The sequence below is a fragment of the Dendrobates tinctorius genome, unplaced genomic scaffold (assembly GCF_039654945.1).
Source record: "Dendrobates tinctorius isolate UK_male_01 unplaced genomic scaffold, ASM3965494v1 ptg000120l, whole genome shotgun sequence".
NCBI lineage: Eukaryota > Metazoa > Chordata > Amphibia > Anura > Dendrobatidae > Dendrobates > Dendrobates tinctorius.
This window is the reverse complement of record NW_027361788.1, coordinates 26,485,590-26,510,997: the sequence shown is the minus strand read 5'-3', so window position 1 is coordinate 26,510,997 and position 25,408 is coordinate 26,485,590. Positions and strand designations below refer to the sequence as shown.

Here is a 25,408-nt window from a genome sequence, read left to right as displayed (position 1 = left end):
ATACGGGTTGACACTGTTGTACCCTCGGACTGCAGGGCAGCTTGAACTTGTTTGGATGTTAGTCGAGGTTCTTTATCCAACATCCGCACAATCTTGCGTTGAAATCTCTTGTCAATTTTTCTTTTCCGTCCACATCTAGGGAGGTTAGCCACAGTGCCATGGGCTTTAAACTTCTTGATGACACTGCGCACGGTAGACACAGGAACATTCAGGTCTTTGGAGATGGACTTGTAGCCTTGAGATTGCTCATGCTTCCTCACAATTTGGTTTCTCAAGTCCTCAGACAGTTTTTTGGTCTTCTTTCTTTTCTCCATGCTCAATGTGGTACACACAAGGACACAGGACAGAGGTTGAGTCAACTTTAATCCATGTTAACTGGCTGCAAGTGTGATTTAGTTATTGCCAACACCTGTTAGGTGCCACAGGTAAGTTACAGGTGCTGTTAATTACACAAATTAGAGAAGCATCACATGATTTTTCGAACAGTGCCAATACTTTTGTCCACCCTCTTTTTTTATGTTTGGTGTGGAATTATATCCAATTTCGCTTTAGGACAATTCTTTTTGTGTTTTTCATTTAAGACAAATTAAATGAAGATAATAATACAGAATTTGTGTTTGCAATAATTTTCAGGAAGAAACTGAGTATTAGCTGACAAAATTGCAGGGGTGTCAATACTTTTGGCCACAACTGTATGTATATATATAGTGTGTGTGTGTGTGTGTGTGTGTGTGTGTGTCAAGCCATGCCCACTCCACATAGCCACACTCACTCCACACACAAAGCCCCGTATAATACATATCAAATCTAATATATATACAGTGCAGACCAAAAGAGTTTTCTTTATTTTCATGACTATGAAAATTGTAGATTCACTCTGAAGGCATCAAAACTATGAATTAAAGCCCCTGTCACACATAGCTAGTAAGTCACAAGTTTTGTGACGCAACAGCGATCTCACCAGCGAGATCGCTGCGTGTGACACTGACCAGCGTCCGGCCCCCCTGCCGGTTATCGCTCATTGTCCTGGAATGGCCAGGACATTTTTTTGATCGCTGGTCTCCCGCTGGCCAGCACGCATTGCTGCGTATGACAGGCGGGAGATCAGCGCGCTGGTAACTAAGGTAAACGTCGGGTTTCTAAGTAGCGCGCAGCGCTTAGAAACCCGATGTGTACCTTAGTTACCAGCGCGCTGGTGCAGGGAGCTGGTAACCAAGGTACACATCAGGTTTCTAAGTGCCGCGCGCTGCTTAGAAACCCGATGTGTACCTTGGCTACCAGCTTCTGCACCAGCGCACTGGTAATTAAGGTACACGGTGGTTAACTAAGCGACGTGCGTCGCTTGTTACCCTCCTGTCGCTGGTGCTGATCGCTGGTGAAGCTGCCTGTTTGGCAGCTCACCAGCGATCATGTAGCAACACACCAGCGATTCTGACAAGGTCATATCATTGTCGGGATCGCTGGTGCGTCGCTATGTGTGACGGGGCCCTAACACATGTGGAATTATATAATTAACAAAAAAGTGTGAAACAACTGAAAATACTGTATGTCTTATATTCTAGGTTCTTCAAAGTAGCCACCTTTTGCTTTGATTACTGTTTTGCACACTCTTGGCATTCTCTTGATGAGCTTCAAGAGGTAGTCACCGGAAATGGTTTTCACTTCACAGGTGTGCCCTGTCAGGTTTAATAAGTGGGATTTCTTGCCTTATAAATGGGGTTGGGACCATCAGTTGTGTTGTGCCGAAGTCTGGTGGATACACAGCTGATAGTTCTACTGAATAGACTGTTAGAATTTGTATTATGGCAAGAAAAATCAGCTAAGTAAAGAAAAACGAGTGGCCATCATTACTTTAAGAAATGAAGGTCAGTCAGTCCGAAAAATTGGGAAAACTTTGAAAGTGTCCCCAAGTGCAGTGGCAAAAACCATCAAGCACTACAAAGAAACTGGCTCACATGAGGATCGGCCCAGGAAAGGAAGACCAAGAGTCACCTCTGCTGCAGAGGATAAGTTCATCCGAGTCACCAATCTCAGAAATCGCAGGTTAACAGCAACTCAGATTAGAGACCAGGTCAATGCCACACAGAGTTCTAGCAGCAGACACATCTCTACAACAACTGTTAAGAGGAGACTTTGTGCAGCAGGCCTTCATGGTAAAATAGCTGCTAGGAAACCACTGCTAAGGACAGGCAACAAGCAGAAGAGACTTGTTTGGGCTAAAGAACACAAGGAATGGACATTAAACCAGTGGAAATCTGTGCTTTGGTCTGATGAGTCCAAATTTGAGATCTTTGGTTCCAACCATCGTGTCTTTGTGCGAAGCAGAAAAGGTGAATGGATGGACTCTACATGCCTGGTTGCCACCGTGACGCATGGAGGAGGAGGTGTGATGGTGTGGGGGTGCTTTGCTGGTGACACTGTTGGGGATTTATTCAAAATTGAAGGCATACTGAACCAGCATGGCTACCACAGCATCTTGCAGCGGCATGCTATTCCATCCGGTTTGTGTTTAGTTGGACCATCATTTATTTTTCAACAGGACAATGACCCCAAACAAGCCTCCAGGCTGTGTAAGGGCTATTTGACCAAGAAAGAGAGTGATGGGGTGCTACGCATCTCTGGGAACTTCTTCAAGACTGTTGGAAGACCATTTACGGTGACTACCTCTTGAAGCTCATCAAGAGAATGCCAAGAGTGTGCAAAGCAGTGATCAAAGCAAAAGGTGGCTGCTTTGAAGAACCTAGAATATAAGACATATTTTCAGTTGTTTCACACTTTTATGTTAATTATATAATTCAACATTTGTTAATTCATAGTTTTGATACCTTCAGAGTGAATCTACAATTTTCATAGTCATGAAAATAAAGAAAACTCTTTGAATGAGAAGGTGTGTCCAAACTTTAGGTTGGTACTATATGTGTGTGTATGTGTGTGTGTATATGTATGTGTGTATATATATATATATATATATATATATATATATATATATATATATATATATATATATATATACACGATCTAATCTAATAAATATATATATATATATATATATATATATATTTAATATATATATATTTCATAGGCACATCTTCTTGACCACAACAGGTTACACTGCCTGTGTTGCCCATAGCAACCAATCACTAAGCATCTTTCATTTCACCAGAGCTGTTTAAAAGATGAAAGCTGGGCTGTGATTGATTGCTATGAGCAACAGTTTTCCTTGTAGACAGTTGTGGTAACTGAGGCCTATTAGTCTTATCATTTCTATGGTGTTATTGTCCTTCTGTAAAGCTGGAAATAGCACAATTTATTACCGTGCCGACACAGACCACCCTCTAACACAGACTGCAGGGGGAGCCCAGAATCAGGAACTTCTTTGTCTGGTATGAAGCATCTCATTAACTTAAAACTTCAAACACAGATTATATACTGTATACAGGGGAGACGACATACAGGTATATACTGTATACAGGGGGGACGACATACAGGTATATACTGAATACAGGAGAGATGACATACAGGTATATACTATATACAGGGGAGATGACATACAGATATATACAGTATACAGAGGAGATGACATACAGGTATATACTGTATACAGGAGGACATGACTCACAGTTATACACTATTTACAGGAGGAGAAGACATACAGAGACAATTTATGGGCAATATAATCATAATTTGTTATAACTAGCCACAATTAGTTACTATGCCTGGACAACCAGGGCTCTTCAGCTAGTGCAACATAAATATAAAATAACTTGGGCCGTGTTCCTATTAATAATTGGCCTTGATGTTTATATCTGGTCCATGGAGGTTTTTTGGCCTCCGCATTGCTCCTTATTGTTTAACAAGGTTTTCAGACATCAGAAAAATTAATACCAGACTACACAAATAAATCACCAGAAGTCACAACCAGCAAAAAAGACAGCTAGAAACTGATGGTACTTAACAAAACCTGTTTCCATATATGCAGTATATTATAACTTCACTGGGTGTTAGGACACTAGATAGACTAGAAGACATTTTGGGGCGTCACTTAACATCCTTCGAGCCCTGTAGTTAAATGAAACCTTTTATTTATTCCATATTACTACGAATATTGCTATCCAAGAAACCTAAAACCTGGCGTTAGTGATTTGAGGTCTGCAAGCAATATATTTATCATCAGGAAAGGCTTATGATCCCCAACAGTTGGGATTAAATGGAAAATGTTGCGTTTGTTTTTTTCCTAGTAATTTCCACTGATGTTCTGTATAACACGTGGCTGGATTTTATGACATATGTTGCTCCTCAGCTCTCTATACATTTGGAGGTTTTTTATATTTTTACCAAGATAAGAGTTTGAGAGGAGACTATAACATTGAGAGCAAGTCAAACTTTTGCTCCATTCTATTCAGTGAACTCTTAACCCCTTCATGACCAACCCTATTTTGACCTTAATGACCAGGCCATTTTTTGCAATTCTGACCAGTGTCCCTTTATGAGATAATTCAGGAACGCTTCAACGGATCCTAGCGATTCTGAGATTGTTTTTTCGTGACATATTGGGCTTCATGTTGGTGGTAAACATAGGTCGATAATTTTTGCGTTTATTTGGGAAAAAATCAGAAATTTGGCAAAATTTAGAAAATTTTGCAATTTTCAAATTTTGAATTTTTATTCTGTTAAACCAGAGAGTTGTGTGACACAAAATAGTTACTAAATAACATTTCCCACATGTCTACTTTACATCAGCACAATTTTGGAAACAAAATATTTTTTTGTTAGGAAGTTATAAGGGTTAAAAGTTGACCAGCGATTTCTCATTTTTACAACAAAATTTACAAAAAAACATTTTTTTTAGGGACCACCTCACATTTGAAGTCACTTTGAGGGGTCAATATGGCAGAAAATACCCAAAAGTGACACCATTCTAAAAACTGCACCCCTCAAGCTACTCAAAACTACATTCAAGAAGATTATTAATCCTTCAGGTGTTTCACAGGAACTAAAGCAACGTGGAAAGAAAAAATGGACATTTTAATTTTTCCAACAAAAATGTTCTTTTAGCATCAATTTTTTTCATTTTCACATGGGCAGCAGGATAAAATGGATCCTAAAATTTGTTGGACAATTTCTCCTGAGTACACCGATACCTCATATGTGGTCATAAACCACTGTTTGGGCGCACAGCAGGGCTCAGAAGGGAAGGAGCGCCATTTGACTTTTTGAATGGAAAATATACTGGAATATTTAGCGGTTGCCATGTCGCGTTTGGAGAGCCCCTGTGTGCCTAAACATTGGAGCTCCCCCACAAGTGACCCCATTTTGGAAACTAGACCCCCCAAGGAACTTATCTAGATGCATAATGATCACTTTGAACCCCCAGATGCTTCACATAATTGATCTGTAAAAAAAAAAAGTACGTTTTTTGACAAAAAAATTTTTTAGCCTCAGTTTTTTCATTTTCACATGGGCAAAAGTAAAAAAATGGATCCTAAAATTTGTTGGGCAATTTTTCCTGAGTACACCGATACCTCATATGTGGTCATAAACCACTGTTTGGGCATACGGCAGGGTCCGGAAGGGAAGGAGCACCATTTGACTTTTTGAATGGAAAATTAGCTGCAATCGTTATCGGACACCATGTCGCGTTTGGAGAACCCCTGTGCACCTAAACATTGGAGCTCCCCCACAAATGACCCCATTTTGAAAACTCCTTATGGAACTTATCTAGATGTGTAGTGAGTACTCTGAACCCCCAAGTGCTTCACAAAAGTTTATAACACAGCACTGAAAATAAAACATTTTTTTTTTTCCTCAAAAATGATTTTTTAGCACGCTATTTTTAATTTTCACAAGGCTAACAGGAGAAATTGGACCACAAAAATTGTTGTCCAGTTTGTCCTGAGTACGTTGGTACCCCATATGTGGGGGGGAACCACTGTTTGGGCACACGGCAGGGCTCAGAAGGGAAGGAGCGCCATTTGACTTTTTGAAATGCAAATTACTTATCGTTAGCGGACACCATGTCGTGTTTGGAGAACCCCTGTGTACCTAAACATTGGAGCTCCCCCACAAATGACCCCATTTTGGAAACTAGACCCCCTAAGGAACTTATCTAGATGCATAGTGAGCACTTTGAACCCCCAAGTGCTTCACAAAAGTTTATAACGCAGAGCAGTGAAAATAAAAAATATTTTTTTTCCTCAAAAAATTATTTTTTAGTGCGCAATTTTTTATTTTCACGGCTCACATTTTCAAAAGTTTTTTTGTCCAGTTTGTCCTGAGTACGCTGGTACCCCATATGTGGGTGGGGAAAACTGTTTGTGTACACGTCGGGGCTCGGAAGGGAAGTAGTGACATTATAAAATGCTGACTTTGATGGAATGGTCTGCGGGCATCATGTTACATTTGCAGAGCCCCTGATGTACCTCAACTGTGGAATCCCCCACAAGTGGCCCCATTTTGGAAACTAGACCCCCCAAGGAACTTATCTGGATGTGTGGTGAGCACCTTGAACCCCCAAGCGCTTCACAGAAGTTTATAACGCAGAGCCGTGAAAATAAAAAAAAAATTTTCCTCAAAAAAAATGATTTTTAGCCAGCAATTTTTTTTTCACAAGGGTAGCAGGATAAATTGGACCCCAAAAGTTTTTCTGTCCAGTTTGTCCTGAGTACGCTGGTACCCCATATATGGGGGGAACCATTGTTTGGGCACACGTAAGGGCTCGGATTGGAAGTAGTGACGTTTTGAAATGCAGACTTTGATGTAATGGTCTGCGGTCGTCGTTACGTTTGCAGAGCCCCTGATGTGCCTAAACAGTAGAAACGCCCCACAAGTGACCCCATTTTGGAAACCAGACCCCCCAAGGAACTTATGTAGATGCCTGGTGAGCACTTTGAACCCCCAAGTGCGTCACAGAAGTTTATAACGCAGAGACGTGAAAATAAAAAAAAAGTTTTTTTCCACAAAAATATTTTAGCCCCCAATTTTTTATTTTCCCAAGGGTACCAGGAGAAATTAGACCCCCAAAGTTGTTGTGCAATTTTTCCTGAGTACGCTGATACCCCATATGTTGGGGTAAACCACTGTTTGTGCACACGTCGGGGCTTGGAAGGAGCACCGTTTGACTTTTTGAATGCAAAATTGGCTGGAATCAATGGTTGCACCATGTCGCGTTTGGAGACCCCGTGATGTGCCTAAATAGTGGAAACCCCTCAATTCTATCTAAGACCCTAACCCCAACACATCCCTAACCTCAGCCCTAACCCCAACACATCCCTAACCCTAATCCCAACCCTAACCATAACCCTAACCCCAACACACCCCTAATCCCAACCCTAACCATAACCCTAACCACAAGCCTAACCCTAATTCCAACCCTAACCCTAATTCTAACCCTAACCCTATTTCCAACCCTAACCTTATTTCCAATCCTAACCCTAACCCTCTTTCCAAACCTAACCCTCTTTCCAACCCTAACCCTCGTTCCAACCCTAACCCTAATGGAAAAATAAAAATAATTTCTTTATTTTATTAGTTGTTCCTGCCTATGGGGGTGATGGGGGGTTTATTTACTTTTCATTCTATTTTGATCACTGTGAGAGTTTATCACAGTCATCAAAATGAATGAAAGGAAATTGCAGCAGGCGGGCGCACTGCGCATGCGCCTGCCATTTTCCAATATGGCGGCGCCATTGGTCCGGGACCGCGGGACACCGGGAGCCATAGCAGCACTCGGTGAATACCGGGGGATGGGAGGGGGGCGATCGGAAGGCGGGGGGAGTGGAGGGAAGGCGGGGGGCAGATGATGACAGCGGCGGCACATCGCCGCTGTCATTCAGTGGCGGGGGGCAGATCGCCCCGTTAACCGGTGGTGGGGGGGTTGGATTGGTTTCACCAGCCATGTCCGATGCTACAGCATTTCATTGATGAAATATTATTATCGCTCTGATTGGCTGTTTCACTTTTAACAGCCAATCAGAGCGATCGTAGCCACGTTGGGGCGAAGCCACGCCCCCCGTGGTGAAGTACAAAGCCCCCTGTATGTTATGAATGAGTCACCGTAGGAGGCAAAAACAGAAATACTAGCTAAGTCCAGAAAACCAGAGAAGTTGGCAGCTATCGGGTTGCAGACCCCTGAACCTAACAACAACAACTAGTAGTAGCCGTGGGGGGTTCCTACAGTGCCCTAGACCCCTCGATCACAGCCGGAGAACTACATAGCCTAAAGACAGAAAGGGAAATCTAAACTGCCCCAGAGCAGACCCCAAAGCAATAGGCAGCCCCCAACATATAATGACGGTGAAGCAAGATGAAAAAACACACAGATAGAAAGATAGGCTGAGCAAATGATGGGGCCCAAGCTAACTAAATAGGACAGAATAGAAAAGCTGCTGTCTGCAATCCGCCAAAACCCTCTCAAAAACAAGAGCCAACAGACTGATAGGGAAAAAAGCCCTGAAGACGCTAGGCTTCAAAAAGACTATATCAGTACTCAGGTATTATCTGAAGACAGAGCAAAAAGGAATTCAGCTCACCCAGCAGGGAAAGGCAGAAATCCAGAAAAACAAGGCAAAACAAAACCAAAACACAAATGCAAAAAGTAGAGCAGAAAACTTAGCTTTTGAGGAGCAGGAATCAGACTGGTCTCCAAGAATCCCTCAGAGTAATCACCCGCAAGGCAGAAGGGCGTCGGCTGCCTTATATCCAGTCAGCAATCCCAGTCACCCAGCCATCATCATTCTGCTCAGGTGCTTTGTAATTAGCCTCACTACCTTCCTTCTCCAGAAGAGGGAGTTCATCAGACCTCAATGGTGAAGGGGAAAATGAACTCACAACACCTGTATCTGCGGGTCAGGTGACCTTTCCGTGACCTAGGTCATCCGACCCGCAGGGGGGCTTTGAAGTCATGACACAGGGTATGCGTCATTGGTCGGAATGGCACCGACTTTCATGACGCATACGCTGTGTCACTGGTCGTGAAGTGGTTAAAGGGGTTGTCTGGTCCAAATCGATAAGTCTGTAGTCTCTCTGTGTGACTGTAGACTTATGGATCTCAGCTTCTCCTTGTGTCGTGAAGATTCGCTGGTTTCTGAGCCGGGACCGGAAGGAATGTATGCGTTATTCATACTCCCGGCCAGTGGGCGCGGCCTCGCTTCCATACACTTGTATGGAGTGAGGCCGTGCCCAATAGTCTGCAAACCCATTGGATGGCCATGGCACTATACAAGGCTTGTTCAGGAATAAGTATAGCACATAGATACCCTTAATTCCTGGATCAGGAACCAGCAAATCCCCGCAGCGTGCAATGTGTGCTCTGGCTGTTTCATAAGTTTGCAGTCGCATGGTGACCTGATTAGGTCGGGACTTCGTTAACCTAGGATGCGTTATAAGTGTGCCCTACCTACTTGAAGAGGGTTTGTCTATAATACCCTATTATTTGCTTTGTATTTTAAAGGGTTATACTAAGGTACACACACAGTTATCTAGTTTTGCCAATAAAACTAATTTTAAAATCTACCCTAATTTGCATATATAATCCTCAAAGGATGTCCCTGTTTACCCTCCAGTTGCCATTGTAGCCATCCTGTAGTAGGTCCAGATCTCCTGGCCAATCATGTGCAGTGCAGTCTCTCTCAGTTGTCTTCCTGCCTGCATAATTCTGCTTTGGAATGTCTGTCATTACAGTGGAAATCTCATACCTGGAAGAAGCGGTGCCTGTCTGCTGGTAACTAAGAGGAGTGATGTACTGGATGGAGCTGAAAGCAGAGCTGTACTGCAGGATGGAGGCATTTATAGAGGGGATGAAGGGAAAGATATACCGCAGGATTGGGCTGTGTATAAAGAAGGACTGAAAGAGATATATTGCAGGATGGTGCTGTGTATAGTGGGGTTGAAAGGAGAGCAATACTGCAGGATGGGACTGTGTATAGAGTAGTTAAAAGCAGAGTTATGAAGGATGGAGCTCTGTATTGAAGGGCTTAAAGGAGAGCTATACTGCAGGATGGGGATATGTATAGAGGGGATGAAAGCTGATCTATACTGCAGGAAGGTGGTGCATATAGAGGGGATGAAAAAAGATATATTGCAGGATGGGTGCTGTGTATAAAGAAGTGCTGAAAAGCATCATGTACGGCAGGTTGGGGCATTGTATAAAGAGGGTCTGAAAGGAGAGATGTACTGTGGGAGGGAGCTGAAAGTTGTGATAATACTGCAGGATGGCACTGTACAGTTAGGTCCATATATATTTGGATAGAGACAATATTTTTCTAATTTTGGTTCTAGACATTACCACAATGTATTTTAAACAAAACAATTCAGATGCAGTTGAAGTTCAGACTTTCAGCTTTCATTTGAGGGTATCCACATTAAAATTGGATGAAGGGTTTAGGAGTTTCAGCTCCTTAACATGTGCCACCCTGTTTTTAAAGGGACCAATTTAATTGGACAGATTAAATAATTGTAAATAAAATGCTCATTTCTAGTACTTGGTTGAAAACCCTTTGTTGGCAATGACTGCCTGAAGTCTTGAACTCATGGGCATCACCAGACGCTGTGTTTCCTCCTTTTTGATGCTCTGCCAGGCCTTCACTGTGGTGGTTTTCAGTTGCTGTTTGTTTGTGGGCCTTTCTGTCTGAAGTTTAGTCTTTAACAAGTGAAATGCATGCTCAATTGGGTTGAGATCAGGTGACTGACTTGGCCATTCAAGAATATTCCACTTCTTTGCTTTAATAAACTCCTGGGTTGCTTTGGCTTTATGTTTTGGGTCATTGTCCATCTGTAGTATGAAACGACGACCAATCAGTTTGGCTGCATTTGGCTGGATCTGAGCACACAGTATGGCTCTGAATACCTCAGAGTTCATTCGGCTGCTTCTGTCAGTGTGTCACATCATCAATAAACACTAGTGACCCAGTGCCATTGGCAGCAATGCATGCCCAAGCCATCACACTGCCTCCGCCGTGTTTTACAGATGATGTGGTATGCTTTGGATCATGAGCTGTACCACACCTTCGCCATACTTTTCTCTTTCCATCATTCTGTAGAGTTTGATCTTGGTTTCATCTGTCCAAAGAATGTTCTTCCAGAACTGTGCTGGCTTTTTTAGATGTTTTTTTAGCAAAGTCCAGTCTAGCCTTTTGATTCTTGATGCTTATGAGTGGCTTGCACCGTGCAGTGAACCCTCTGTATTTACTTTCATGCAGTCTTCTCTTTATGGTAGATTTGGATATTGATACGCCTACTTCCTGGAGAGTGTTGTTCACTTGGTTGGTTGTTGTGAAGGGGTTTCTCTTCACCATGGATACTATTCTGCGATCATCCACCACTGTTGTCTTCCATGGGCGCCCAGGTCTTTTTGCATTGATGAGTTCACCAGTGCTTTCTTTCTCAGGATGTACCAAACTGTAGATTTTGCCACTCCTAATGTTGTAGCAATTTCTCGGATGGGTTTTTCTGTTTTTGCAGCTTAAGGATGGCTTGCTTCACCTGCATGGAGAGCTCCTTTGACCACATGTTTCCTTCACAGCAGAACCTTCCAAATGCAAGCACCACACCTCAAATCAACTCCAGGCCTTTTATCTACTTAATTGAGAATGACATAACGAAGGGATTGCCCACATCTGTCCATGAAATAACCTTGGAGTCAATTGTCCAGTTACTTTTGGTCCCTTTAAAAACAGGGTGGCACATGTTAAGGAGCTGAAAACTCCTAAACCCTTCATCCAATTTTAATGTGGATACCCTCAAATGAAAGCTGAAAGTCTGAACTTCAACTGCATCTGAATTGTTTTGTTTAAAATTCATTGTGGTAATGTCTAGAACCAAAATTAGAAAAATGTTGTCTCTGTCCAAATATATATGGACCTAAGTGTATATAAAGGGTCTGAGGTTAGTTGACTTTCTTTTCCTTTCTTTCTTGTCTGCTGCTATAAGAGCAATGATTTGAAACTAAAAAATGTTGTTTGATGCATATTGCAAAGGATTATCTTCTCTCATATGCATCAACAGAGCAGCGTTTGCAGTTTCTCACTACCTAATAGTTACAGGTGCCTTGGTAAATTGCAGTAGAGTTGAACTCTGCTACAAACTAGTTACCAATGGTATGAAAACACACAGGCGGCTTTAATAATGTAGATGGCAGAAGATAATATTGGTCATGCAGGGTCTTACACAGGAGCAGACAGGGCACCGAAGCATAAGGAGAACTCTACAGTCCTTAAGGTTCCTGACAATGGAGCCATAGACACCCCATGCTGATAACTGTCAGTCATACAATCATGTGGGCACATCTCTATGTCCAGTCCCTATGGAATGATGATTTCTATGCGTATGGTCATCTCAAGCAAGGACCGATCAGAGGAGACCAAGAAAGACAGAATATAATGAACATAGATATTTTCATCCATATCAAATGCAATGTAATGAAATTCAGCAAGTCCGAGCAAGCTTGTTAACCAAAATTTACTTGGTTTAATTATTGGGGAACATGTGGTCTGGCACTTCTAAAAGTTGTGTTTTTTTAGTAAATACCGTACTTATATGCCTTTTTTTTAAATAACAGCATCATAGCATATTTTCTTAGAACACTGCATTGTGCTCTTCCTCTCTTATTACTTCTGGAAATATATGACTGAATTGATAATCGGGTGCTACTTGTTGGAGATGGGGGTGTCCTTACAGTGACCAACCAGTGCCAACTATGTGAGGCCTCTTTAATATCATTCAATTGTAAATTTTTAGTTATGAATTTTTAGAACACCTAAAACGAGGCGAAAGAACCCCAATATATCTGTTTTCATATGGGTGTCCTGTCCTTTCATTTTGAAGAAGACTGTGGTTTGGCTAAATATCTGTAGTCATGTTGCAAGGGATAGAAATGGACTCTCAGGGAGAGCTACCCAGCCTTCTTCCTCCGAGGGGGCCATGCTGTAGTACACACGTGGTCAAAATTGTTGGTACCCCTCATTTAATGACAAAAAAAACACAATGGTGACATAAATAACTTGAATCTGTCAAAAGTAATAATAAATATAAAATCTATGAAAATGAACTAATGAAAGTCAGACATTGCTTTTCAACCATGCTTCCACAGAATTTAAACAAAAAATAAAACTCATGAAATAGGCCTGGACAGAAATGATGGTACCCTTAACTTAATATTTTGTTGCACAACCTTTTGAGGCAATCACTGCAATCTAACGATTCCTGTAACTGTCAATGAGACTTCTGCACTTCTCGACAGGTATTTTGGCCCACTCCTCAAGAGCAAACTGATCCTCCATTTGTCTCATGTTTGAAGGTTGCCTTTTCCAGATGGCATGTTTCAGCTCTTTCCAAAGATGCTCAATAGGATTTAGGTCAGGGCTCATAGAAGGCCACTTCAGAATAGTACAATGTTTTCCTCTTATCCACACTTGGGTGTTTTTAGCTGTTTTTTTGGGTCATTATCCTGTTGCCAGACCCATGACCTGTGACTGAGACCAAGCTTTCTGACACTGAGCAACACATTTCTCTCTGGAATCCCTTGATAGTCTTGGTCTTGAGATTTCATTGTACCCTGCACAGATTCTAGACACCCTATGTCAGGTGCAGCAAAGCAGCGCCAGAACATAGCAGAGCCTCCTCCATGTTTCACAGTAAGGGACCATGTTCTTTCCTTGATATGCTTCATTTTTCCATCTGTGATCATAGAGCTGATGTGCCTTGCGAAAAAGTTTCATTTTTGTCTCATCTGTTCATAGGACATTCTCCCAGAAGCTTTGTGTCTTGTCAACATGTAGTTTGGCAAATTGCAGTCTGGCTTTTTTATGATTTTTTTTTTTTTCAACAGTGGTGTCCTCCTTGGTCGTCTCCCATGAAGTCCACTTTGGCTCATACAGCTACGGGTGGTGCGATCTAACACTGATGTTCTTTGACCTTGAAGTTCACCTTTAATTTGTTTAGAAGTTTTTCTGGGCTCTTTTGTTACCATTCGTATTATCTGTCTCTTTGATTTGTTATCAGTTTTCCTTCTGAGGCCACGTCCAGGGAGGTTGGCTACAGTCCCATGGAGCTTAAATTTCTGAATAATATGTGCAGCTGTAGTCACAGGAACATCAAGCTGCTTGGAGATGGTCTTATAACTTTTACAATTAACATGTTTGTCTATAATTTTCTTTCTAATCTCCTGAGACAACTCTTTCTTCGCTTCCTCTGGTCCATGTTGAGTGTGATACACACCATGTCACCAAACAGCACAGTGAGTATCTGTAGCCCTCTATACAGGCCCACTCACTGATTCCAAGATTGTAGACACCTATGATGCTAATTAGTGGACATGTCTTGATTTAACATGTCCCTTTTGTCACATTATTTTCAGGGGTACCATCATTTCTGTCCAGGCCTCTTTCATGAGTTTTATTTTCTTAAAAATTCTGTGGAAGCATAGTGGAAAAGCAATGTCTGATTTTTATTTGTTCATTTTCATAGATTTTTGATTTATTATTACTTTTTTCAGATTCAAGTTATTTCTGTCACCATTGTGGGTTTTTCTGTCATTAAAAGAGGGGTACCAACAATTTTGACCACGTGTGTACATATACACTAGAGACTTTGTAATATTTATGCTCAGTTATCACCTGTGTTGTTTATTCTGTATGTCGTCCCGTTGTGCTCCTTCTTTTTTCTGTATTACATAATGTGCATATACTGGTATCATTACCAAGATCATTTATGTTTTTATTCTTTTCTTTTTTCCAAATTAAAGGGCTTCCCTGGTGACTTTGGAGAGAGAGGTCCCCCAGGACTTGATGGCAACCCTGTGAGTAATTTGTACTACTACACAAGAACCATTATTGTGAAAGGAGGTGTCTTAATTTTTTGCAGGCGGCTGTTACATGGGATCCAGCATTAAGGAATGTTCTTAGTCACGCTGTACATGAGGAAAAGCATATAAATATAACTGAGCCGCAGTGCCGTAAAAAAATAAATGAAGCTGCATCTTCACTTAAAAATAGATTTTGGATTTACGTTGGACACATAGAGAAATTGAAATGTTATTCTGGCTTACTGTCCACTAGAACATAGTGGAAACACCTTTTCGGGGACATTACTTCCTTTATAACAACACTCTTCTGTTGCCAGAAATTGCAATAGATCATTCCTTATCTCCCTTCTCCTGATTTCTGTGTTGAGCTGTAGAACAAGCAAATATAATATTCATCGCTTAATCCAGATGACAATTATTCCAGTACTGCCTAAGTGCACAAGACCCATTAAGTTGGTGAGTTAGAAGATGGGGGAAGTTGATCTCTCATTCGGCAATAACGATCGCTTTCTGAGCAGCGACTTGAACTCTCTACCGATCCCGAGAGTGAGGGTCACTACTCTTCTTTTTCACAGTTTTTCCTTTGACTGCTGGTCACTTGCTTTGCAGCGAATTGCAGCACAACTCCATGCATGTACAGTGGGTACGGAAAGTATTCAGACCCCTTTAAATTTTTCACTCTTTGTTTCATTGCAGTCATTTGGTAAATTCAAAAAAGTTCATTTTTTTTCTCATTAATGTACACTCTGAAAAAAAACAGATGTAGAAATGTTTGCAACTTTATTAAAAAAGAAAAACTGAAATATCACATGATCATAAGTATTCAGACCCTTCGCTCAGACATTCATATTTAAGTCACATGCTGTCCATTTCCTTGTGATCCTCCTTGAGATGGTTCTACTCCTTCACTGGAGTCCAGCTGTGTTTAACTGATAGGACTTGATTTGGAAAGGCCAGGGCCAGACTGGGACAAAAAAGCAGCCCTGCCACACAAACCCCACCAGCCCACATACTATAGCACTCATCAGCCCCGATCAGTGAATTTTTGCTATGCTTTGTCGTCCCCTCATCACTTTATTAAAGGAGTTATTTCAAGAGCCACATGTGAATGGTGTCACAGTGCGTATGATTGACCACAGCTCCATTTACATGGTGCTCTTCAAAGCTACGTTTCCTAAGATCATGGGGGTCTCAGCGGTCAGATCCACCACAAACAGAAAGTCATCATCCAAAAGATAGGGGAGAACTTCCGAATTTGGATAACCCTCCATACAGTATTATGGGCATTACATAGTCCTCCATACAGTATTATGGGCAACCACATAGTCCTCCATACAGTATTATGGGCACCACATAGTCCTCTATACAATATTATGGGCAACAAATAATGCTCCATACAGTATAAAGGCGTCATATATTGCTCCATACAGTATAATGGGCCCTCATACTGTATATTATGTCAAACAGTATAATGGGCACCATATATTCATACAGTATAATGGGCCCCATATATTACTTTATACAGTATAATGGGCCCCATATATTACTTTATACAGTATAATGGGCCCCATATATTACTTTATACAGTATAATGGGCCCCATATAATACTTCTCCCTGTCCCCACTACTCTGGTCTCCTCAGTGTATTCTGATCCTCCACACTGCTTGGCACAGAAGATGCGCTGTAATGATGTCATTGTGCCCTCTACACTAAGACGTCACAGAGCTCAGACGCAGAGGGGGAATGATGAGAGAGGGAGCATCAGCAGATGGCTCCCTCACTCATCATTGTTTTCAACTGTATAAAAAAACACACAAAACCACAAACGACCATAAGTCCCAAAAATATTATTTATTATATCAAATCATTAATAAAATTATTAATAAAAACATTCCATAAAAATAGATGTAATATCTATATACTGAAACATTATTCCAAAAGGGTCATGCCACCCAGATATAGAACATACATTGTGTATGAAAAAATAAAAAAATATAATAAACAATTGTGATGATAATAACAAAATTACAGTGTTGTTGTTTATAATGATGATGATGACGATGATGATGATAATAATACTACAGTGCATATAATTACCATGCAATCGAAATGAAAACAACCACAGTGTATAACCTTATACATAACGTGTAAAACACTACCGTAATAAACCAGTGTATGTCACAGTATGCCTATGCAGAGCATCCATATGAATATCAAAAGGAGAGACACAAATTGTGTCACTCACATAGATCATCCTGATGTCAAAGTCAGCACGTTCTTATCCCCTGCAGCCAGGGGTCTTGCTACATGCGCTGCAAGCAATGACTGCTGCTTGCGCGCACCTATATGACCGGGCATACCTCCCAACTTTTGAAGAAGGGAAAGAGGGACAAAGGGTGCGGCGTGCGCAGCAGCAAGTTTTAGGCCACTCCCCGACCACAGCCATTTCACAACTAGTCACACCCATGGTCACGCTCCAGCCACACCCATTTAGCACTGCTGATCATACTGACTGGTACTGAGGGCACAGTGGCTGGAACTATGGGCACAGTGGCTGGTACTGAGGAAAAGAAAGAACATAGAGAGAGAGAAAAAAAGAGAGGGGAAAGAAAGACAGAGAGAAAACGAAAGAGGGGAAGAAAGAAAGAACAGAGAGAGAAAGATGGGAAGGAAAGAAAACAGAGAGAGAAAGAAAGAGAAAGAAAGAATAGAGAGAAAGAAAGATTAGAGAGAGAAAGAAAAAACAGAGCGAATGAACAGAGAAAGAAAGAAGGGAAAGAAAGAAAGAACAGAGAGCGAAAGAAATAGGGGAAGGAAAGAAAAGAAAGTAAAGGAGAAAGAAAAAACAGAGAAAGAAAAAAGAAAAAGAACAGAGAAAGAAAGAGTGGACAGAAAAAAAGAACAGAGAAAGAGGGAAAAAAGAACAGAGGGAGGGAGAGAGAAAGAAAGGGGGAAAAAAGAACAGAGAGAGAGAGAAAGAAAGAGGGGAAAGAAAGAACAGAGAGAGAAAGAGGAGGAAGAAAGAGAACAGAGAAAGAACAGAGAAATAAAGAACAGAGAGAGAAAGAAAGATTAGAGAGAGAAAGAAAGAACAGAGAGAAAGGAAGAGGGAATGAAAGAAAGAACAGAGAGAGAAAAAAAAAGAAAGATTAGAGAAAGAAGGAAAGAAAGAACAGCGAGAGAAAGAAACAGAGAGAAAAATAAATATTCTATAAAGATACTATATCAGCCCGGCTCCCATTGTATTGCCCACCTGAGCCTCCCAGTGCAGGACATATCATGATCCGCTCACAAGGCCGGCATCCCCGATTCCAAGGCAATCCCGCTGTCCGTGCTGTCGGAGAAGCACACGGTGATGGATCTGAAGCATTCCCTGAAGTGCCTCCATGGTTCCGTCACAATCTCCTCCCGAAATTACCTCATTTCCGGTCTGCTTCCAGTACTTCACTTCCGGTGGACCGTCATGTGCGAGTTTTAAAGTGCTCCTCAGGGCTCTGCCGTGTATTCCTGTGTCCGCGGGAAAAGTAATCTCCCGGGCAGTCTCTCTCTCAAAATCGGGACTGTCACGCTGGATCCGGCACGGTTGGGAGGTATGAATGCTCCCCACCATACACCTCGTACATGCATGGCTCCGCACGCCTCATACACACATGGTTCCGCTTTGTATGCCTCGTACATGCACGGCTCCGCTCCGTACACCTCTCGCGCACACATGGCTCCGCTCCGTACACCCCGTACACACATGGCTCCGCACCGTACACATCCGGCTCCGCTCCATACACCTCGCGCGCACACATGGCTCCGCTCCGTACACCCCGTACACACGTTGCTCCGCACCGTACACCTCGTACACACGCGGCTCCGCACCGTACACCTCGTACACACGCGGCTCCGCTCCGTACACCCCGTACACCCGCGGCTCCGCCCCGTACACACGCGGTTCCGCTCCGTACACCCCGTGCACACGCGGCTCCGCTCCGTACACCCCGTGCACACGCGGCTCCGCTCCGTACACCCCGTGCACACGCGGCTCCGCTCCGTACACCCCGTACACACGCGGCTCCGCTCCGTACACCCCGTACACACGCGGCTCCGCTCCGTACGCCCCGTACACACGCGGCTCCGCTCCGTATGCCCCGTACACACGCGGCTCCGCTCCGTACGCCCCGTACACACGCGGCTCTGCTACATCCACCCTGTAAACCCCTCCTGAAACCACACAAAAACTTTAACTCATCCAGCACCATGACAACCAGCACAGCAGAGTCCTGCAGACACAAAGGGCTGTGCACACAGGACCTGTGATGAAGTCACAGGAGAGGAGGAGGCAGGGGTCACATGATTAGGGGCTTCAGACAGACCCTGTGCCCAGATGCGGTGGGTTTCTGGGAGAGCGAAGATGGCGTGCGTGGGGGGGGGCATGGCGGCTTATCTCCCTGCAGTGCGGGAAAGAAAAATCCTGAGAGCATTGGGAGCTATAACCGCCGTGCCTGCACAGGGCCGGCGGCAGAAAGAAGAGGCCAGTGGCCGCATCAGCTGGCAAGCGGCCAGATGAGCGGCCGCTGCCAGCCCACGGCCCACATGACAGCGGCCCAGCAGGAAAATGCCCAATTGGGCAGATTATCAATCCGGGCCTGGGAAAGGCACACACCTGTCTATATAAGACCTCACAGCTCACAGTGCATGTCAGACCAAATGAGAATCATAAGGTCAAACGAACTGGCCAAGGAGTTCAGAGACAGAATTTGTGGCAAGGCACCGATCTACCCAAGGTTACAAAAGAATTTTTGCAGTACTCAAGGTTCATAAGAGCACAGTGGCCTCCATAATCCTTAGGCTATGTGCACACGTGCGGAATTGCCGCGGATTTTACGCGTTTTTGCCGCATTTTTTCGCTGCAAAAACGCATACAATAAGCAACCCATTGAATTCAGTGGCATTCCACACATGATGTGCTAATGCTGCGTATTTTTCCACGGCGGAATCACATCGCGGAAAAATACACAGCATGCTCATTGTTTTTGCGGAATCGCGGCGATTCCGCACACAAAGGAATGCATTGTTCCTCTTACTTTCCGCATGTGGCTATGCCTACCATGCACAAAGTAAGCAGATCATGTGCAGATGGTACCCAGGGTCTGGAGAAGAGGAGACTCTACTCCAGGCCCTGGGTACCATATCCCTGTTAACAAAAGAATTAAAATAAAAAATTGGGATATTCTCACCTTCCGGCATTCCCCGCAGCGTCCCCAGGCCTCAGCGATGCTCCCGGCAAGTCCCATTCCCAGTGATGCCTTGCGACAATGACCTGTGGTGACGTAGCGGTCTTGCGAGATGCTACGTCATCTGAGGTCATTGTCGCAAGGCTTCGCTGGGAACAGGACTTGCCGGGAGCATCGCTGAGGCCTGGGAACACTGCGGTTGCTGCCGGAAGGTGAGAATATCACAATTTATTTTTTTAAATTATTTTTAACATTATATCTTTTACTACTGATGCTGCATAGGCAGCCTCATAGTAAAAAGTTGGTCACACTTGTCAAACACTATGTTTGACGAGTGAGACCAACCTGTCAATCAGTTTTCCAAGCGATGCTACAGATCGCTTGGAAAACGCTAGCTTTCTGCAAGCTAATTACGCTTGCAAAACGCTCCTTTTTTATCGCGGGAATTCCGCATGCGGATATCCCGCAAATTTCCCGCGGCAGAGAGAAGCAGAATTGCTGCGGAAATTTCCGCTGCAATTCCGCACATGTGCACATATCCTTAAATGGAAGAAGTTTGGGACCACCAGAAGTCTTCCTAGACCTGGCTGTCCAGCCAAACTGAGCAGTCGTGGAAGAAGAACCTTGGTAAAGAGGAACCCCAAGGTCACTGTGGCTGAGCTCCACAGATGCAGTAGGGAGATGGGAGAAAATTCCACAAAGTTAACGATCACTGCAGCCCTCCACCAGTCGGGCCATTATGGCAGAGTGGTCCAACGGAAGCCTCTTCTCAGTGCCAGACATATTAAATCCCACATAGAGTTTGCTAAAAAGAACATGAAGAACTTACAGACTATGGGAAATAAGATTCTCTGGTCTGATGAGATGAAGATAGAACTTTTTGGTGATAATTCTAAGTGGTGTGTGTGAAGAAAACCAGGCACTGCTCATCACCTGCCCAATACAATCCCAACCGTGAAACATGGTGGTATCAGTATCATGTAGTAAATAACTTGGCACTCAGTAATGAAAAATAATTTAACAGTTCCTTTATTGTATTAGCATCCAGTTCAACACACTCTTTTGAACGTTTTTGGTCATACAATAGACCTTCATCAGGAAAAGGCTTTCATGGTTGATTTAATGAAGTCAAGAATCCTGAAATGAGGTTCAAGTGAGCTCAGTGAAACTCCTTTGTTTCCATGGGCAGTGAATTAGTCGGTGCTGGTGAGGTTTGAAGTAGACTGGAACTAAAAACGAGCTGGATGTGTTGATGAATGATATGTAGTAGAACAGACGTCTATCAGGCAGCGGCTCAGAATGAAGAAAGGACACTACAGGTAAGTGAGAATACAGGAGATACCCAGTGCACGGGACTTGCACGGCAATAGAAAAGATGATGGTATTTTTGGCAGCAGGCATGTTCGCCAAGGTTAGCGCTGTAAAATATTCAGGTAATATGCCATGCCCAAAAATCTTATGCGTCTCCCCTGCCAGCAGCTCACACTTATCTGGACACAGGACAAGCGCAGTTCTGCTGCAACTGTGGTGCTTTTCATGTCAGCGCGGTTTTTCCCTCCTATGGTCCCCATTCATCAACACGTCCAGCTCCTTTTTAGGTACCTATCCTGGCACTCATTTCATCCGGCTATCACTTCACAGGTGGTGTCAACACACCATTTAGTTCCAGTCTACTTCAATCCTTACCAACATGGACTGTAATTCACTGCCCATGGAAACAACGGAGTTTCACTGAGCTCACTTGAACCTCATTTCAGGATTCTTGACTTCATTAAATCAACCATGAAAGCCTTTTTCTGATGAAGGTCTATTGTATGACCGAAAACGTTCAAAGGAGTGTGTTGAACTGGATGCTAATACAATAAACCAACTGTTAAATTATTTTTCATTTTTCAGTGCCAAGTTATTTACTACGTTTTATAGTGGGTTGGATACCTTACTTGTGCACTTCCCTCTCACTCACTGAATGTCGTGTTTTTTTCAGCATGGTATCAGTATCATGCTATGGGGGTGTTTTTCAGCTGCAGGAACAGGATGACAGGTTGCAATTGAAGGAAAAATGAATGTGGCCATCACAGAGTTATCCTGGATGAAAACCTCTTCCAGAGTGCTCTGGACCTCAGACTTGTCTGAAGGTTCACCTTCCAACAATACAAAGACCCTATGCACACAGCTAAAATAACAAAGGAGTGGCTTCAGAACAACTCTGTGACCATTCTTGACTGGCCCTGCCAGAGCCCTGATCTAAACTCAATTGAGCATCTCTGGAGAGATCTGAAAATGACTGTCCACCATTCACCATCCAACCTGATGAAACTGGAGAAGATCTGCATGGAAGAATGACAGAGAATCCCCAAGAAGACTCATGGCTGTGCTAGCTCAAAAGGGTGCTTCTACTCAATACTGAGCAAAGGGTCTGAATACTTATGACCATGTGATATTTCAGTTTTTCTTTTTAAATAAATGTGCAAAAATTTTTAAATTTTTGTCTCTGAAGAGACAATTTGCATGTTCCCCAGGTGTGTGTCAAAATATATAATTAAGTATTGGTGACAAGTCAGACCTCCACTGATCTAATAGGGATTGTCAATTCGACAGCCCTTCATACACTTTTTATATAGCTGTCAGACAGTTGTTCAGCTAACAGCTGTCTCATCCAATTTTCCCATACACAGGAGTGCTCACTCTGCCGAGTTGCCTTGTATTCTCATAAAGAACAAAAGGATGGGAAGTCCAAAATCGGACAAGCTAAAACCTCATTATTCAGGGGTCCCCATACACATTAGGCAACGTTAAAATGTTCAGCATTTGGTTAATATTTTACATCAGAATTTGGAAGTCAAAATCAGGGGTGGAACAATCAGAGGAAAAATATATTAGAGACGTGTGCACAAAGTCTTTATTTTTCACCCACTCCTGGTTTTGGCTTCTAAATATTGATGTAAAATCCTGACGAAATGCTGAATGTGTGTACGTGGAATTTGACTGTCAGCTGAACCCATCGATATTGAGGGGTTTGGCCTACATTAGTCACTTGTATTGGGGAGGGCTTATGCTATTTATTTTAAAAGACCAGATAATCCCATTAATTATTAAAATAGATTTTATAAGATGCCTTTTAAGGAACTGTCCAGAATTTGAAAAACAAATCTGCTTTCTTTCAAAACAGCGCCACACCTGTCTACAGTTTGTGTGTGGTATTACAATGCCATTCACTTCCACATCTAATCTTGAACTGTCCTTTTAAAATGTGTTCATTGCAGCTGTATGTTTTGATGTCCTGATACAATCTAGATAGATCTTAGTTGATAGTTTTCTATGTGTTGGATTCATGTGTTAAAGTTTGATATTTCTAAAACGCTTATTATTTTTTATGGTCTATTATAGGGAGAATTGGGTCCCCCAGGTCCTGCTGGTGTCCCTGGATTTATTGTAAGTACCCTCTCCAAATACCACGTCTCACTATTAATATTTGTTGGTGCATTCCTGGCCTCCATTTACAAAAACATCGTTATTTATTAATATCTCCTTGAGTTAATTTTTCTTTTACTCGCACAAGGTTTATACTCTTACCAGAAGAGGTGTTTATAGCCTGTGTGTTTCCATCATAAAATACCAAGTATTTTAATTAAGGAAGCCTAGTGTTCGCCAAAAGCGCACAAGACAGTGAGCGTTATTCTACATATCGCATTGAATGCTTATTTGGAAGCATGCGGCTGTGATATCCCCATTTTAATTTTTCATTCTTTATTCTCTAGTATTCTCTTGGAAGCTTTCCAACAAAATAGAGGCTGCAAGAAGTATCATGTACAGTATGATAGGTTAAAATATCTATACCTTCAGTGCTTACTGGCATAAACTTATCAAGGAATTAATTGAAAACGCCTCTTGAAACATTGTGTGCACTGAACCTTCAGCCTGCCCTCTTTCCTATGACTGCTTTACAAATGAAGATAGTCTAGCTTTCCCTGTTATCAGCCATTGCAGACTGGATTTCTTAGGGTACGTGCCTATGATCAGGAATTACTGCGGTTTTGATGCTGCGTATTTATGCAGTGTCAAAACCTCAGTGGCCAGATGTTGCAGTATAGTGGATGGGATTTCTAGAAATGCCTGCCCTCTATGCGTGCATGTGCACATGCGCATCGCCCATGGAGACGGACATGCGGCGCGTCTTTCAGGACGGCATTATGTTAATTTCTCTTCCAGAATTTTAACCAATAGAATGTATTGAATGCAGTAAATCTTCATGGTTCAGTGAACACATGCAAATTTACCTGCTTTCAGTAGAGCGCAGCGTTTTGGACGCAGCGCTAATACACTTCATCCGAAGCGTTGCTACATCCTGATTGTGGGAACATAGCCTAAGCGTTTGTGGTGTGAATATAGCCAATGTTGTGAGACTACAACTGCTAACATGTTTTTCCTGTAGAGTGGCACTTCTGGCCCCTCGACTATGCAGGGAACTGCAACCGACCTCATTCACTTGTATGGGAATGTACTGCACTAACTTGCACAGTGAGTGGCCTGGCTGCCTCTTTATTTTTAGGTTTGTGTGGTCTCAAAGGTGAGAGCCCCATTGATCATGTGTCATCACTTTATAAGATGAGAATACCCCGTTTTGACTGTTCTACCCATGGCTGTCTGTAAAATCACCTTTAAAATGGCAAAAATAAAGAATTTACCAAAGAAGAGTATACCCCAGTAAAACCTGTATGCAGTTAACCAAGGTTAGTGGATTAGACAGGTTTTTAAAAAGGGGTTTCTTGTTTCCCAAAAGCTCAGAGGTCTTGATCGATTGCATATCGCTTGCACTGAAGCAGGCCTTCATTAAGGGACATTTATATACACTTGTCAATCTTGAAAAATAACCCGTTCCTTAGTAGAAAACTCCATGATACAGCTAAAGAGTCTACTGTAAAAATAAAAAAATAAAAAATCAGGAAATTGTACCCAGCGTCTTGGTTGGAATTTATTACCTCGACTCTGAAGTTATCCACATGGAAAAATATTCCTTCCTCTGAAAAGCTCTTTCATCCCTTGATAAGTCAGGAAAAGGGACCTCACATTTTTGGACGTATATTTGGAAATCCAGTGCCCGTAACGTGTTAATCACAACGAAATACACTCTTTCTTTCTCTTTTTATGTGTGTATATACACTTCTCAAAAAAATAAAGGGAACACTCAAATAACACATCCTAGATCTGAATGACTGAAATATTCTCATTGAATACTTTGTTCTGTACAAAGTTGAATGTGCTGACAACAAAATCACTCAAAAATCATCAATGGAAATCAAATTTCTTAACCAATGGAGTCCTGGATTTGGAGTCCCCCCAAAAAAAAAATTAAAGTGGAAAAACACACTACAGGCTGATCCAACTTTG

At 42.5% G+C, this 25,408-nt stretch overlaps 1 protein-coding gene across 1 annotated transcript in view; it reads left to right on the top strand.

The window, feature by feature from the left end:
- The window catches only part of COL27A1 (collagen type XXVII alpha 1 chain), a 460,501-nt gene that overhangs the window by 125,937 nt on the left and 309,156 nt on the right, over positions 1–25,408 (top strand). Inside the window, exons 13-14 of the mRNA XM_073590987.1 lie at positions 14,738–14,791; positions 23,408–23,452. Coding sequence (XP_073447088.1) covers positions 14,738–14,791; positions 23,408–23,452 — 99 coding nt within the window. The remainder of the gene's footprint in view (positions 1–14,737; positions 14,792–23,407; positions 23,453–25,408) is intronic.